At 37.3% G+C, this 17,764-nt stretch overlaps 1 protein-coding gene across 21 annotated transcripts in view; it reads left to right on the top strand.

The window, feature by feature from the left end:
* Positions 1–17,764, top strand: part of RFFL (ring finger and FYVE like domain containing E3 ubiquitin protein ligase) — a 78,744-nt gene that overhangs the window by 31,640 nt on the left and 29,340 nt on the right. For 9 of the 21 annotated variants that reach the window (XM_077165175.1, XM_077165168.1, XM_077165170.1 and 6 more), the window contains one exon: positions 17,110–17,294. The exons of 1 other annotated variant lie outside the window; for it this stretch is intronic. In XM_077165175.1, coding sequence (XP_077021290.1) covers positions 17,118–17,294 — 177 coding nt within the window. In that variant the 5' untranslated portion in view covers positions 17,110–17,117. Of the gene's footprint in view, positions 1–17,091; positions 17,295–17,764 lie in introns of those variants that run through there. 11 more of the 21 variants (XM_077165183.1, XM_077165186.1, XM_077165182.1 and 8 more) reach the window with 3 other exon arrangements.

Raw genomic sequence — 17,764 nt, forward strand, 5'->3', positions numbered from 1 at the left:
ACAGTGAAGAGAAATTTTATGACTATAAACAATGTGGAAAAGCCTTCGGTGAACATTCATACCTGGTGATTCAACATGAGAATTTACATTAGAGAGAAAGCATTTAAGGGTAATCAATGTGGAAAAACCTTCAGGAAAAGCTCTGTCTCTGCTCTGAACAAAGGAACCCATGTGGGGGAGAAACCTGTGTTATCAGTGTAAAAAAATCTTGCATCAAAATATAAAGCAGCCAGCCAACACAACAAGCAATCTCACCACCCTCCCCCTGTCTACGTGGGACATGACTCCCAGAGGTGTGGACTTTCCTGGCAACGTGGGACAGAAATCCTAGAATGAGCTGAGACTCAGCATCAAGGGACTGAGAAAAACCCTAGAATGAGCTGAGATTTAGCATCAAGGGATTGAGAAAACCTTCTGGACCAAAAGGGGGAAGAGTGAAATGAGACAAAGTGTCAATGGCTGAGAGATTCCAAACAGAGCAGAGAGGTTATCCTGGAGGTTATTCTTATGCATTAAGTAGATATCATCTTGTTATTCAAGATGTAGTGGAGAGGCTGAAGGGAACTGCCTGAAAATGTAGAGCTGTGTTCGAGTAGCCATGTTTCTCGAGGATGATTGAATAATGATATAGCTGTCACAAAAATAAATAAATAAATAAAAATAAAATAAAATAAAGCAGGGCGGGCCACAGTGGCTCAGCAGGCAGAGTTCTTGCCTGCTATGCCAGAGACCCAGGTTCGATTCCCGGTGCCTGCCCATGCAAAAAAATAATAATAATAAATAAATAAATAAATAAAGCAAGCAAATGGGGGTTAGAGCAGAGGAATTTTGTCTCTTTAAAGAAACTTTAGGAAGTATATTTAAATTATTTATAGCCAAATGTTACTAAGTGCTCATGATATACTAGGCTCCTCGTTAAGTACCTGACAAACATTATTTAATTCATCATTTAATTACCATTTCTTTCTAGCAGGTTCCATTTGTTTTGAGGAAAACAGGTTCAAAAAAGTTGAATGACACTAGAATCTAAAGTCCTTATTCATATCACACCACAGTTCACTTGGCTACAGTAACTTTTCTGCGTCCCGATTTGGAAAGGGGAACTTCATAATTTGAGTCCTAAATAGAAAATTTTAGTCCTGAAACACTGCCTTTTCCTCAGGGCATAGGAGTGTTAGAAACCCTCTCACCCAGTTCCTGGCTTAGTGAATATTTTTATCTCTGTTACCCATTAGTCAGCTTCTTCAGTCAGAAGGTCCAGAAAAGCTTATCTGTTAAGGCCTATTTCCTGTAATAGAGTACCAGTGGGGGATCAAAGTCTCTTTATTTTTTATGAGCTTTATGATCAGTTTTGATGGAAGAAGGATCCTATTGTAATTAAACTGCAGGTCCGTTTATTCTGTTTTCAGCGTTATTAGTAGACTTTTTTCTCAACTGCTTTCTTTCCTGATTGATTCGCCTGTTGGGGCAAAATGCCTGTGCCAAAATTAAATGTGTAGGCTTCTCTGCTGCAGTGTTCAGTCTGTCAGCTCTCCTAAATGCCACACTCAGATGCAGCCATTTAATTGGTTAGACCCCAGGGGTGATATTTTGGCACACCTCCGTTGGTTAGAATTACTTTTCCCTGGACCTCATAGCAGATGCTGAGGTCTCTCTGTAGATATTTGTCATAGACTGATTGAAACCAGGGAGTTTCCAGGAACGTTTATAACTTGTGATTATTATATATGTTTTTCAGTTGTTTACAACAGTTACACTTCAGGAAAAAGAGTTAATTTATTACTAGTGGGAAGTGAAACCTCCCTGCTTTTCCCCTGAATTATATTGTCATTTTAACACTTTGTGCTCCCAAACTTATTGCTGTTCTGACAATTTTTACATGCTCTTAGGCCATGTTTCTCCTTCCTTCTGTCACATAGCGTACCTCCTTCCATCTTGTTTGGGCTATGAGTGTGCTTTGCTTTGATAAGATGTGTCAATAGCAACAAGCAAAGCCTGGGTGTCTGTCATCTGGTAGAGGTCTGTTTTTCTGATTACTAGCATTTCTTTTCTCTGTTGGTTTATTTCTCCATTTGTTTTTTTTGCAATTCTTATCGGAACACCGTTTCAAAACCAAAACCACCAAGAAAGCACTGAAGCCTTCTGTGCCTTTTGATTCAAGAAAGGGATGGAAGTGACTGTTTTACTTTGAGGCACTCAAGTGCCTTTCTGGTTTTCTGTTGCTATTATAATAACTGACCATTTTTAGCATCTTTTTATTAATAAAATAAATCCTATTACCATTTTTTTCTTGTTTTTCAAGTAATGTTAGCAGCTACTTCTTCAGCATGTCTGAAGTAAGCTTGCTATTATAAAGCCTTAAAGCTATTGCTGTGGTTATAGGTGTGTAAAAACCTGAATTTTGCCAGTCATCCTGGAATCATAATTGCACAATTTTCAAGCATGAATTTGGTCCTTTCATCTTGTTTTGAAAGCTCTGTTGTTTTTATAATAATCAACAGATATGTGGTGATCACATTGACCTGACCTAAAGGCTGGAAATAAAGCTTTCCAGCCTTTGTTAGGCTAACTAGGAGAAAAATATTTAAAAAGTAATTATATGCAAATTGCCAGCTAATTGATTAAATACAGTGGTGCTAAAATGGTCATCCCTCCAGAAAGCAGTCAGCATGATATGCAGATGTTTTTGTTTTTTTTTTTTTTCACATATGCAGACTCGGGGAACCCGGGTCCTCTGGCATGGCAGGGAAGCATTCTTGCCTGCTGAGCCACCATGGCCGGCCCGCAGATGTTTTTGATCCTCTTGGAATCCCTAGTGACTAGAAAAAGGCCTAGTTACTTTAGTAATCTCTGGCAGAAATTACTAAATAGATAATCTGGTGAATAAATGAAAGCTTCTCGGTGGCGTACAAGATGCTTTGTGAACACCAACAGGGTCTAGGAAGGTTTCATTAAGGAAATAAATGATGCTTAAGGGAGTTGGGGTGGCACAGTGATTCAAACTGAGAGAATAACTTGAGGGAGGCTCCTAAAGGCAAAATAAACAGCATTTAAGGGACTGAAGGCATAGTACGGTAACTAGAACTAAGAAAGCAAAGGGGTTGAGGCCTGAGCACTGAGGATTTACTTTCATTATCATTTAATAATTACCTAGTGGAAACACTTATTAAAAGGAGGGTAATAGAACATTAGTTGTAGTTGAGACAACCAAGTAAAAAACCTCACCTCAGCTGGAATAAAGATGGGCAAGCTTAGAAACTGAAATACGTCTTAAATATCACCTAAAGGCTTTGTTTTTTAGAAAGTTAGGCATCTATAGCACTGGTATCCTTTAAGTTGTAGTAAGCTGGAAATGCAGAAGACTTAATGGGTGTATAAATTCGAATTCCAGGTTCCAAGGAATGGTTTTCTATCTACTACACCTTTTACAATGTGCTCAGTCAAGTGTTGCAAGATAGCTTTTTGTTCTTGATGTTACTAGAGAGTGCAACTGACTCTAAAACCAAGGAAAACATATTTGGGAACAGCTTTTTTTCTAAGCTGTTTTCTAAAAGTTTAGCTCTAAAATTCTTACCTAGGAAATATGCATTATCTATTACCCACATCCAAAAGGCTGCCTTGGAGGATGGAAAATGTCTATTAGGATTTAAAGCCTTTGGAAATGTTTCCCTCTGCAGTATTCCAGCCTTGTGAAATATCCCTTGTTTATGTCCAGCCTATACACCACTTCAACAGGGCTGTTTATTCTAATTCAGACCTTGAGTTTTAAAGTTCCACCATACACCTATCTTCTCTGAGACTTACGTGTTCTGAATTCTTTATTCTAAAGTAAATATCTTGGAAATAATCTCAGTATCACACGAAACATACATCATTGCCAGCACCTAGTAAGTAAAATCAGTTGATAGTAATGGTTTACTCTGCCAGCTGCTTGCTTAGAAATGCAAGGTTTGCCCTACTTTATGCTCACTGTATTGTCACCAGCATTTTAAATCTTCCCTAGTCAGGATGGATACCTCAAGCAGGTTTACTGGAAAATCCCAATTGCAATTCTGAGATTCTGTTTTAAATTAAACAGTTTCAAGGGGGTTTAAGTTTCTTGGCAGACTACCTTAGTTTTAAAAATAAGCAGCCTTCCAAAGTCTAGAGATTATTTTAAAATTCAGGTGAGTTCTCAAGACACAGGTGATTCTTTTTATTTGGGTGTTGTAATCATCTGTGTTAAAGGCACATTTTATCTGTAAAATTCATCAAACCGTACATTTATAATTTGTGCATTTCTCTAGTTATACTTCAATATATAAGTTTCAGTGTTTGGTTTTTTTTTTTTTTTTTAAGTATCTAGTAGGATATTGTAATTTGTGAACAAAAATAAAACTTCCCCTTTTAACCACACATTTCCCTCTCCTTGGTAAAATTCCTTTTCTCTGCTCCTCTTCTACATCAGAATTTCTCCAAATATTTGACTCCACTTCCTCAAACTCTAATATACTCTTCAGTCTTCTCCAGTGGAGCTTAACTCAACCACTCCACCAAATATCTTCTTTTCCAGGTCGAAAAGGAATTCCAAGGGGTCAGATTCAGTGAACCAGAAGAAGTACTTCTACTTCTCTATCTTCATCTTCCTTAACTTCCCAGCAGCACCTGCTTCTTGAAACACTCTGCTCTAATCTTCTCTTAGCTTCCAGAACTCTGCACCCTTAGTTTTTCTCTCTCAAAGCCTCTTGACTGGCACTTCTTTGTCCCTCTGTTCTCTAAATGTTGAGAATATGTAGTTTTATCTTGGGCCATCTTTAAAATTAACATACCTATGTAACAAGCACACACATCAAGAAGCAATGTTACCAGAAGCTCCCTTGTACAACCCCTTCTATCTTCTCTCTTACCTCAAGGGTAACCACTGTCCTGATTTCTAACACCATAGATTAGTTTACCATTTTTGAATTTATGTGAATGAAATCATTTAGTATGCATTCATTTGTTTTTGTCTTCTTTTGCTCACCATTATATTTATGAGATTTGTCCATACTGTTGAGTGTATCAGTAGTTTATTTTCCTTGCTGAATGAATATACTATAACTTACTTAACTTTTCTATTGTTGATGGACATTTGTGTGTTTCTAGTCTGGGTCTATTGCAAGCAATAATACTGTTATGAACACTTTTATACGCTTGTTTCGGTGAATGATTTCTTTTGTGTAGATACCTGGAAGTGGAATTGGAAAGCCATATATATATATATATATATCTGTGAATGCATGTTTAGTTTTAGTAAATACTAACCAGGTTTCCAAGTTGGTTACACCAACTTATATTCCTACCAGCTATGTGAAGATGGAGAGCTAGAGAACAGAAGGGATGGTCTACAAAATATGTAGATTGATTTTTTGATGGAATTACAAAAACTTCTCTTACACGTTCTGAGAATAAGTTTCAGGGTCAGAGTGACTGCAGGTAAAATCCTGGCCTTGCTCCTTTATAGCTATAATCTTTAACAAATTACTTAACTTCTTGATTTTCCCAACTGAAAATGGGAAGGACAGAACTACCTTGCTGAAATTGTAAGGATCACATAGAATAATACTAGGTAACTTAATATTATTTATCTTGGGCAGGTGAACAAGTGGAAAAGTGATTGTTTTAAAATTACTTAGGATTCTAGGATTTAATAATTTAGCTCTCATTATTTAACCTCCTCCCTGTAAATAGGACTGTCCCCAACTACCTGGAATAGGTAGTTTATCTTAACCTGTTCCTAACATTTTCCTATTCAGCAGGGCTTAGTCGCCCAAGAAATACTAGCATACCTATCCAGCTGACAAAATCCCATGGCAAAAAGCCATTCTTGCATCTTATCAAAGGTTTCTTCCACGGAGAATAATATATTTTCTTGTTCATCACACCTCTTCATCTCCCATCTGTCTCCCTTTAGGCAGAATGAAAGAAGAAAGCCTGACAGGTTTCAAAACTCACTGGGAAAAAACAGCCAGAGACTGCATTTGAGGATTTGAATTGCCAAGTCTATGTTTTCTGAAGAGGGTGAGGGGAATTTGGAAAGGAATTTTCAAGCCCTCAGTGAAGATTTGTTGTAATTTTCTTTCAATCTCAGAAAGAACCTCAAATCAGAAAATAAAATTTTTCATTTGTCAACCATAGAGAGAATTCTTTACCACCCTCCACATCTGGTTCCACTCTCAGTCCTTTAGTAAAACAATCAGATGCTACGTGTGTTGTATCTGCATGTTCCGGACAGAAGGATGAAAAAATACTCATAAGAGTATGGTAGAACTAAAGTTACGAACACTTTCCCTTTGTCCTCTGAAATAATCCTCAATTAGTTGTTATTTAGATTTAGGGCTTTCAATATGGCAAGAAGTACTTTTAACTGATATTAGGAACTGTTTCCTTTTGGTATTTAAATGTCAAAAAAGGTAAAAGTCTAGTCTGCTGAGTTTGATGAGCCTGTTCTGTTAGACTGAGCAGATCTAAGATATCTTCTTACTGCAAACTCTCTTTCCACCAATCTTTTCCATAATAACTCTTTTCCCTTCTGGCACAAATCTCCAGAAAAAGACTTGGTGCTCCACCTAAACCAGGGGCCTATGGAATAAAAGAATGGCAATTTCAAGGTTTCTCACAGATCCATGTTCTTCTTTTAAGAGTAGTTAAGTACTTGAATATGTTGATGATTTTCTTTCTGAGACATTCATTCATAGAGGCAATTAAGGATAGAATCAAAATAAGAGACTAAAAATGGGACCCAGGAATATGAGTTCTCTTGACTCCCAGGCAAGGAAGAGCTTTCTTAGATCTTCTATCAATGTGGCTTAAGTTGAACTATAGTGTCTTACTACCCACCTCCCATCCCCTTGGCAGGGACCCTGTCAGAATCACTCTGATGCCCTGAGTGCCCAGCACGCAGCTGGTGCTTCCTAAGTGCTTGTTTAAACATATGAATTTAAACAATTTACAGTTGGCCAGTTTTCCAGTTTTTCCTAATGATGTGCCTTACCAAGTGGGTCCAACCCCCTTTACCTTGGGAAAAATGTGCACTATGTGGTGTCTTTGTGTGGAAGAATTTGTTTTCTTGTGGTTAAACCCATCCCCCTTTCCTTTTTGTTTCATTCTTTCACCTTTCTGCTATTAATGCTATACACTTATCTTTGGTTACCTCTACATGCACCTCCACTTTACTCTGATGAAAGAGATAACCTTTCTCCTGCCCAGGCTAGTCCATATCCCTAACCTGATCACTTGATTACTTTTCTTTCTGCTTCTGGCCCATACTCCATAGTTTATTGCCAACTTCGCTTCTTCTATAAGCTCTTTTAGTTTCCTGGGTTTTTTCCTTCAGCTTGTAAACTGTCTACATTTCTCTTATCTTAGTGGTAAGAACCTAGATGTTCTTCAGCTACAGCCTTTTTTCTTCCCTTCACGGTGAAACTTCTTGAAAAAAATAATTTGCCCTTGGAGTCTTGAAAGACCTCATTTCTCATTTACTTTCTAACCTGTGGTTATCAGCCAGTTTCTTCTAAACTGCTTTAGCAAAGACCACAGTCATGCTTTCCTAAAACCAAGTCCGGTGGGCATTTTGCATTCCCCATTGTATTCAGATCTCTGGGTCATTTGATAGTGTTGATAATTCCTTTCTTTCTTTTTTTTATTTTTAATTTTTGATTTCAGGAATTTATTTTATCTACTATTACTATACCTGCGTATAGTCTTTTTTTAAAACGGTTTTTGTTGTTGTTGTAAAATATATATATGAAGAAAAGAAAGAAAAAAGGAATAATTTTCAAAGCACATTTCAACAACCAGCTACAGAACAGGTTCCAGAGTTTGTCATGGGCCACCATGCCCTCATCTCAGATTGTTCTCTCTAGCTGCTCCAAAATACTGGCGGCTTTATCAGAGTTATAATAGTGGAATCATACATTATCTATCCTTTTGTTCTGACTTATTTCACTTAGCATTGTGTCCTCAATTGTGTCCGCATTGTCATATGTTTCAGGACATCATTTTGTCTAAATACTGCATAATATTCTATTGCATGTATATACATTTTGTTTATCCACTCTTCTCTTGATGGGCACCTGGATTGATTGTTTCCATCTCTTGACAATTGTGAATAGTGCCACTGTGAACATGGGTGTGCAAATGTCTGTTCGTGTCACTGCCCTCAACTCTTCTGGGTATATACTAAGTATTGGTATTGCGGGGTCAGAGGGCAACTCAATATTTAGTTTTCTGAGGAATTGCCAAACTGACTTCCACAGCAGCTAAACCATTTTTTATTTCTTATTCATTTATTTTTTGCATAGCAGGCACCAGGAATCGAACCCAGGTCTCTGGCATGGTAGGCGAGAACTCTGCTACTGCACCACCATTGCCTGCCCTCGTCTAAACCATTTTACATTCCCACCAACAGTGAATAAGTATTCCAATTTTTTCCACATCCTCTCTCCAACATTTATAGAGTTTCCTGTTTGTTTAAAGCAGCCATTCTTATAGGTGTGAAGTGATATCTCATTGTCTTCTTAATTTAAATTTCCCTTATAGCCAGTGAAGATGAGCAACTCTTCATGTGCTTTTTAGCCATTTGTATTTGCACTTCAGAAAAATGCCTGTTCATTTCCACTGCCCATTTTATAATTGGGTTGTTTGTTCTTTTGTTGTTGAGCTGTATAATTTCTTTATGTACACAGGCTATCAAGCCTTTATCTGATACATGGTTTTCAAATATTTTCTCTCCTTTAGTTGGCTGCCTCTTTACCTTTTTAACGAAGTCCTTTGAGACACTTTGCTAAAAAGGCTCTTAAGCTCTTGATCTTAAGGAGTTCCCATTTGTCTATTTTTTTCTTTTGCAGATTGTGTTTTAGGTGTAAAGTTTAAGAGGCTACCTCCTATTACTAGATCTCGAAGATGTTTCTTTACATTTTTTTTCTAGAAGATTTATGGTACTGGATCTTACATTTAGGTCTTTGATCTATTTTGAATTAATTTTTACATAGGATGTAAAATAGGAGTCCTCTTTCATTCTTTTGGCTGTTGAAATCCAATTCTCCTGTGCCCATTTCTCCCATGCCCATTTATTAAAAAGACTATTCTGTCCCAATTCAGTGGATTTGGGGGCCTTATTGAAGGTCAAATGTCCATAAATTTGTTGGTCAGTTTCTGCACTCTCGATTCTATTCCACTGGTTAATCCTTCTAAGTTTGTGCCAGTACCATGCTGTTTTGACCACTGTGGCTTTATAGTAAATGTTAAAGTCAGGAAGTGATAGACCTTTTTTCGGATATCTTAGCTATTGGGCCTCTCTTTCCCTTCCATATAAATTTTTTTTTAATTTTATTAATTAAAAAAAATTACAAGAAACAAACATTCCCAACACATACACTCAGCAATTCACAATATCATCACATAGTTGCATATTCATTATCCTTCCATATAAATTTGATAACTGGCTTTTCCAAGTCTTCAGAGAAGGTTGTTGGGATTTTTATTGGTATTGCATTGAATCTGCAGATCAGTTTGGGTAGAATTGACATCTTGATGATATTTAACCTTCCTGTCCATAAGCATGGAATATCTTTCCATCTATTTAGGTCATTTTTTATTTCTTTTAGCATTTTTTTGTAATTTTCTATGTGTAAGTCCTTGACATTCCCGGTTAGGTTTATTCTTAGATATTCTGAAGGGAATGTTTTCCTTAGTTGTCACCTCAGATAGATAATTGCTTGTGTATAGAAACATTACTGATTTTTGTAGATCTTACATCCTGCCACTTTGTTGAATTTGTTTATTATTGTTAACTCAAGTAGTTTTGCTGTAGATTTCTCAGGGTTTTCTAAGTATACGATCATTTCATCTGCAAATGATGAAAGTTTTACTTCTTCCTTTTCTATTTGGAGCCTTTTCTTTCTGTCTAATTGCTCCAGCTAATATTTCTAATGTAATGTTGAATAATAGTGATGATAATAGGCATCCTTGTCTCATCTCCAATCTTGAGGGGAATGCTTTCATTTCTCACCATCAAGTATTATGCTGACTTTTTTCCATATATGCCCTTTGTAACATTGAGAAAGTTTCCTTTGATACCTAACTTTGGAAGTTTTTTTTTATCAGGAAAGGTTACTGCATTTTGTTGAATACTTTCTCAGCATTAATAGATGTGATCATGTTATTTATTTTTCTCTTTCTATTTGTTAATGTGCTGTATTACATTGATTGATTTTCTTATGTTGACCCACCTCTGAATTCCTGATATGAGTCCCACTTGGCATGATGTATAATTTCTTTTAATGTGGCATTGGATACGATTTGCTAGTATTTTATTAAGAATTTTTGCGTCTATGTTCATTAGGGAGATTGGTCTGTAGTTTTCTTTTCTTGTATTGTCTTTATCTGATTTGGTATTAGAGTGATGTTAGCTTCATAAAATGAGTTAGGTAGCATTCCTTTTCTTCACTTTTTGAAAGAGTTTGAGCAGGATTGGAGTTAGTTTTTTTGAAATATTTGATTCAATTCTCCTGTAAAGGCATCTGTCCTGGGCTTTTTTGGGGGGAAGATTTTTGATGACTGATTGAATCTCTTTATTGTAATTGGTTTGTTGAGAGATCTATTTCTTCTTGAGTCAGTATAAGTAATTCATGTGTTTCTAGGAATTTGTCCATTTCATCTAAGTTGTCTAGTTTGTTGTCATATACTTGTTCGTAATATTCTCTTAACAATTTTTTTCTTTTTTTATTAACGAAACCAATCAATATATAAACATGAACATTCTTACCGTATGAACATTCCATACTTGGTGTGCATTCATTGGTTCACAATACCATCACATAGTTGTACATTTATCACCATGATCATTTCTCAGAACATTTATATCACTCCAGAAAAAGAAATAAAAAGGAAAAAGAAATAAAGAGGAAAAAGAAAAAACTCATACATACCCTACCCCTTACCCTTCTTTCTCATTGACGACTAGTATTTCCATCTACCCAATTTATTTTAACGTTTATTCCCCCTATTATTTATTTTTAATCCATATGTTTTACTCATCTGTCCACACCATAGATAAAAGGAGCATCAGAACAAGGTTTTCACAATCACACAGTCACTTTGCGAAAGCTTTATCATTATACAATCATCTTAAAGAAATATGGCTACAGAAACACAGCTCTGCAATTTCAGGCACTTCCCTCTAGCCTCTCTAATACACCTTAAGTTAAAAAGGGGGTATCTATATAATGCATAAGAATAACCTCCAGAGTAACCTTTTAAAATATGAATAAAATATGAATTACAATCTACTTTCAACACACTGCAATATGGACATTCCTTTATTCTTCCTCATGCAAAAACATTTTTTTACTTTGTACATTTAGTCACTATCATTGTATACTCTAGGCATTCCTAGATTATACCATCTCAGTCTTTATTGTCTGTCTTTCTTCTGACTTCATTTGTGCCCCTAGCCCTCCCCTTCTGTCATTCTCACATTCAGCTTCATTCAGTGTACTAGCATTTTTGTACTACAGTTAGGTAGTACTGTGCTATCCATTTCTGAATTTTTACAGTCAGTCCGTTGTACAATCTGTATTCCTTTAGCTCCGATTACCCAATATCTACCCTATTTCTATCTCCTGATGGTCTCTGTTCTTAGCTGAAATTCTCCAAGTTTATTAATTAATGTTAGTTCATATCAGTGAGACCATACAGTATTTATCCTTTTGTTTCTGGCTAATCTCACTCAGCATAATATCCTCAAGGTCCATCCATGTTGTTACATACTTCATAACTTTATTGTTTTACAGCTGCATAATATTCCATGGTATGTATATACAACACTTGTTTAGCCACTTGTCTATTGATGGACATTTGGGCTGTTTCCATCTCTTGGCAATTATAAATAATGCTGCTATAAACATTGGTGTGCAAATGTCCATTTATGTCCTTGCCCTCATGTCCCCTAAGTAGATACCTAGCAATGGTATTGCCGGATCATATGGTAATTCTATACTTAGCTTCCAGAGGAATCACCGAACTGCCTCCCACAGCGGTTGTACCATTTTACATTCCCACCGACAGTGGATAAATGTGCCTCTTTCTCTGCATCCTCTCCAGCACTTGTTGTTTTCTGTTTTATTGATAATGGCCATTCTGGTGGGTGTGAGATGATATCTCATTTTAGTTTTGATTTGCATTTCCCTAATAGCCAGGGAAGTTGTTCTGGTTTGCTAGTTGACGGAATACAATATACCAGAAATGGAATTGCTTTTTAAAAGGGGAATGTAATAAATTGCTAGTTTACAGTTCTAAGGCCAAAAAAATGTCCCAATTAAAACAAGTCTATAGAAATGTCCATCCAGGGAAAGATACCTTGGTTCAAGGAAGCTGATGAAGCTCAGGGTTTCTTTCTCAAGTGGAAGGGCACATAGCCAACACAGTCAGAGTTTCTCTCTCACCTGGAAAGGCACATGGTGAGCATGGTCAGGGTTCCTCTCTCATCTGGAAGGGCACATGCTGAACACAGCATCATCTGCTAGCTTCTTCTCCTGGTTTCCTGTTTCATGTAGCTCCCCGGGAGGCATTTTCCTTCTTCATCTTCAAGGGTCACTGGCTGGTGGACACTGCTTCTCATGGCTGTGTTGTTCTGCTCTGTTGTCTCTGAATCGCTCTCATTCTCCAAAATGGTATTGCATTGAATCTGTAAATCAATTTAGGTAGAATTGACATCTTAACTATGTTTAGTCTTCTAATCCATGATCACCGTGTGCCCTTCCATTTATTTAGGTCTCCTGTGATTTCTTGTAGCAATTTCTTGTAGTTTTTTTTTTTTTTTGTATAGGTCTTTTGTGTCCTTAGGTAAATTTATTCCTAAATATTTTATTCTTTTGGATGCAATTGTAAATGGAATTTTTTTCTTGATTTACCCCTCAGATTGTTCATTACTAGTGTATAGATGCACTACAGATTTTTAAAATTTTTTTAATTTTATTTTTTTTAATACCAAAAAACACCAAGCAAACGCAAACACTCCTATTTTAATCATTCCATTCCACATATATAATCAGTAATTCACAATATCATTGCATAGTTGCATATTCATCATCATAATCATTTCTTGGAACATTTGCATCTATTCAGAAAAAGAAATAAAATGAAAACAGAAAAATAATTTATACATACCATACCCCTTACCTCTCCCTTTCATTGGTCACTAGCATTTCAAACTAAATTTATTTTAACATTTGTTCCCCCTATTATTTATTTTTATTCCATATGTTCTACTCATCTGTTGACAAGGTAGATAAAAGGAGCATCAGACACAAGGTTTTCACAATCACACAGTCACATTGTGACAGCTATATCATTATTCAATCATCCTCAAGAAACATGGCTACTGGAACACAGCTCTATATTTTCAGGCAGTTCCCTCCAGCCTCTCCATTACATCTTGAATAACAAGGTGATATCTACTTAATGCATAAGAATATCCTCCAGGATAACCCCTCTCAACTCTGTTTGGAATCTCTCAGCCATTGACACTTTGTCTCATTTCACTCTTCCCCCTTTTGGTGGTGAAGGTTTTCTCAATCTGTTGATGCTGAGTCTCATCTTATTCTAGGGTTTTTCTCAGTCTCTTGATGCTGAGTCTCAACTCATTCTAGGATTTCTGTCCCACGTTGCCAGGAAGGCCCACATCTCTGGGAGTCATGTCCCACATAGACAGGGGGAGGGTGGTGAGTTTGCTTGCTGTGTAAGTACATGGAACCTTGAGTAGGACATGGGATTTGGTTGGTTTGTCCAGAGTGATGCTCCGATAAATCCCATAGTGATTTGATCAGTGAATAAAAAAGTATTTGCAAAGTCTCCTTCGGGGATTGGTGAGAACGGGGGAAAATTCAACCTCCCCAAGTTGAAGTCTTGATATTTTCACAAGCAGTGTGGACAACCAAAGCTATAGGCTGAGCCCCCATTTTTGGGGTTTGTTCATATGAAACTTAACCCCACAAAGGATAGGTCAAGCCTACTTAAAATTAGGCTAAGAATCACCCCCAAGAGAACCTCTTTTGTTACTCAGGTGTGGCCTCTCTCTCCAGCCAACATAACAAACCTTTTTTAAAATTGAAACTGAAATTTCAGTTTTAGGTTTTTCTAGTTCTTCTAGGAATCCATGAGCTCTTTGAAGGGTAAGCATTCTGCCTTATTCACCTAGCACTCAGGACAGCAAGGCATTGACTTCAGTTAAGATTTTATGTGTGCATGCATGTTACTGGACAAAGGCAGGATTCTTTTGCCTATGCACACTGAAGACCAATTCCAGAGACGCTGGGGTTTCAAAGAGAAAGAGTTTATTGCTAGGCACGAAGCAGGAGGTTAGATAGCCTATGAGCCCAAAAATCTATCTCTCCAAACTACGGTAATTCTGATAGTTTTATAGCGTTAGAAGATGTGCAGGTTTTGGGATAATAAATACAGTGGCCCTAAATGATGTAATTATAGGTGATTTAATTATTGAGCATGTACAGTTTTGATTACATGCTTACTCACGGAATGTATGTAAGAAAATGGTGGCCATATTATGTGATGGGCGTAATTTTTGTATTATAATGAGGTATAGGTGACTTAAAGTCTAAGCTACTGTACATGCCAGGGGGGGCTAATTTGGTTAGATCCAGTTTCGATTATCAAGATAACTTTAAATTTGGGGTGAGTTAGTTCTGGGCTGACCCAGGAGCCCTTCAGTAATAAATACGAGGGGCTGGCTTAAGTGATCACAAGACTCTAAAGTTGAAAAACTGGATAAATGGATACAAGTAAAGATTAGTCAGAAGGTTTTTACAATCACAAGGGCACAAGATAAAGGCATACAATAAATATCAGAGATCAGGGTAGCTGGATTACAGTTCAATGATTTAAAGTATTTCCCTCTGTCTACTCTAATATGCTAGAACGTAAAAAGGCATATTTATATAATAATTCAGTAATCATAATCATCCCTTAAATTCTGCCTTTTCAGTTACAACTATGAACAAGTACAGATTTTAACAGTAGTTAGTGAATAACCAACAGCCTTTTCCTCTTTGCAGAGAATACTATAGCCCAGAAAGCCAAATGTTAATTGTGGTAAAATCTCTAGGCTTACTTTTAACCTGTGCCTTTTCAAAGTATAGTTAAAGGCATTGCCATTGTTAACAACAAATGTTATTTAGTGCTTTATAGCTTGCAGGATGTCCAGATGGGGAAAATGAGTCACAAAATGGTATGACTTCTAAGAGATTACACAGTCCATAAATAGTAGATCAGGGTTTGGGACCCAGGACTTTGATCTCAAATCCCATGTTCTTTATATTATTATATACTATCTTAGGTGCTTTTATTAACCCATGATTTAAAGAATTACAAAATTCATCTTTCAGGAGGTCATTCTTCTGTTGTCTCCAATCTCTTGCCACTAAAGAACTCATTTATTTAACTCTTCTTTATTTCATTATTCTGTGTGAACCATTAATTGCAAATAAGGCAGATTAGGTCCCTGTCTTCTGGGAACTGAGAATCTTCAGACAAGAATATTATGTCAGAGAGTAATATTTTGGACATGCAGAAAATGGAACAAATACATAGTTGTTAACTTTTAAGTATTGCATATGATTCATGCATTCAGCAGTCTCTATTGAGCCACTTGTTTTCTAGGCACTGTAAGACTGTCATGGTCCCTGTTTTCATGGGGTTCCCAGGGAAATGGAGACAGGTGTTAATCAGAGACCCCTACAAAAGTGAATGAATTATATCATAGGTATATTAGAGGCAGTGTTGGAAAACAGCAAAGGCCTAGAGATGTTAGGAAGCCTAAGGTTAGAAACTGTGTGACCCAGGGAATTAATTTCCTCTTACTGGGTCTCATGTTCAAGAAAATGACCAAGGTTGTACCAAATGACTTTTTTTAATTCTTTCCGGCTCTCCGTGTTTCTGAACTATATAAGTGCCTTTGTTAGAATAGTGAGTCAGGACATAGAGAAGAAAGTACCATTTTTTTGTGTGAACTAATTACCAAAAATAATACTAAATGTTTCATTTATTATCTCTGAAAGCAAAGAGTTCAGGCTCAGAATGTCCTGTACTTACTACATTGTTCTACTGAGAAAAAACACTCCAACTTTATTATAACAGTGCTTGCAATCTTAAGGTTATTATGAGATTTGAGGGATTAGAGTCTTTGTTCTGTGATCTGTATATTTGATATGTAAGATGAGAATAATAATCCAAAATTTCTTAATATAACCACAGAGGCACTGATTTAGGAAGGGAGCAGACATTTGTTGAGCATCTGCTATGTGCCAGAGACTGCTAGGGTATAGACGTGAATATGTAGTAGTCCTTACCTTCAAGGAATATATGATTTCATGGTAGAAAATGAAAGGGTAAGCTGATCTTTGCTAGAAACTGTTATGGGGGCCACAGTAGAAGTTTGCCTGGAATTGGGGGTACAAATGTAAAAGTAGTTAGTTCTGCTGGCTAGTGGGAAGAGAAATCAAGGGGCAGCATGGTATAGGGGGAAAAACAGGTTTAGAGACAGGAGACCTGAATTTTAGAATCTCAGCTCTTTAAAGACTAGCTGTGTGGCCTTCACTAAGAGCCTGGGTTGCCTCATCTATATAAAGGAAATGTAATACATCCTTCCTAGGGTTAGTGTCATTGTAAAATTATCCATGTCTGATGATGTTCTGTCAGAGATATAGGAGCAGGGCTCTGTACATGAATAAAGTAGGTGTTAAGTCAATTATATTTGCTAAGATAAGAAAATATTTTATTTGAAGTTTGATCTCAGATTAAACCTGGTCAAGGATCAGCAGTCTCTCAAAGGCAGCATGCCAACTTGGCAGCCCATGTTGTGGCAGCTCAGGTGCCTGTACTCACCTCTTCCATGGAATGACAACTGTTGGTGAGGAGGTACTGACAAGAAATCTGTGGCCGCTGAAAATATGTCCCACATTGACTCCAGTAGCAGGCGTGGATTGAGTACCCTTGCTCACCTGCACCCTAGGGACTGAAAGGGGCAGAGGTGTGTCTTAACTCTGACCTTTTCCCCTTTCTTCCTTGAACCAGATTTTATCATGTGGGCAACCTGCTGCAACTGGTTCTGCCTGGATGGACAGCCTGAGGAGGCCCCTCCGCCCCAGGGAGCCAGGCAAGCCTATTCCAACCCTGGGTACAGCTCTTTCCCTTCTCCAACAGGCTCTGAACCAAGCTGCAAGGCCTGTGGGGCCCACTTCGTGAACATGGCCAGGAAGGTGAGTGTTGAATCTTCATCCTGCTCTGCTTCTATGACCACAGGGCCTCAGGCAAGCCTGCTGACCTCCATAAATGCCTGCCTCTAACTCTGCAATGCTAGTAACCCAGAACCAGTCCATCTCACAGCATTATTGAAGAAAAAAAAAATAAACCACGCCAAAGCAAAACATCTTAGCACTAGATTCAGAGCCATATAGACATGAATTCAGGTGTCAGCTTTGTTACTTACTAGCTGAGTGACTTAACCTCTCTGAGACTCAGTGTCCCCATCATAAAATGGGGATAATAATAGCAACCATCTCAGTGTTGTGGTAAAAATGCAATGAGATAAGCTACAGAGGGTGCTGAGCATGATGCCTGGAATGTAGCAGGCACTCACTTTTCTTCATTAGTTGCCATTATAAAAGGTTTGACTGCAAATCAACATGTTCTTTTTATTCAAAGCTATGTTAAGGTTACCTCAGGTACA

Source organism: Tamandua tetradactyla, chromosome 6 (assembly GCF_023851605.1).
Source record: "Tamandua tetradactyla isolate mTamTet1 chromosome 6, mTamTet1.pri, whole genome shotgun sequence".
NCBI classification, from domain to species: Eukaryota; Metazoa; Chordata; class Mammalia; order Pilosa; family Myrmecophagidae; genus Tamandua; species Tamandua tetradactyla.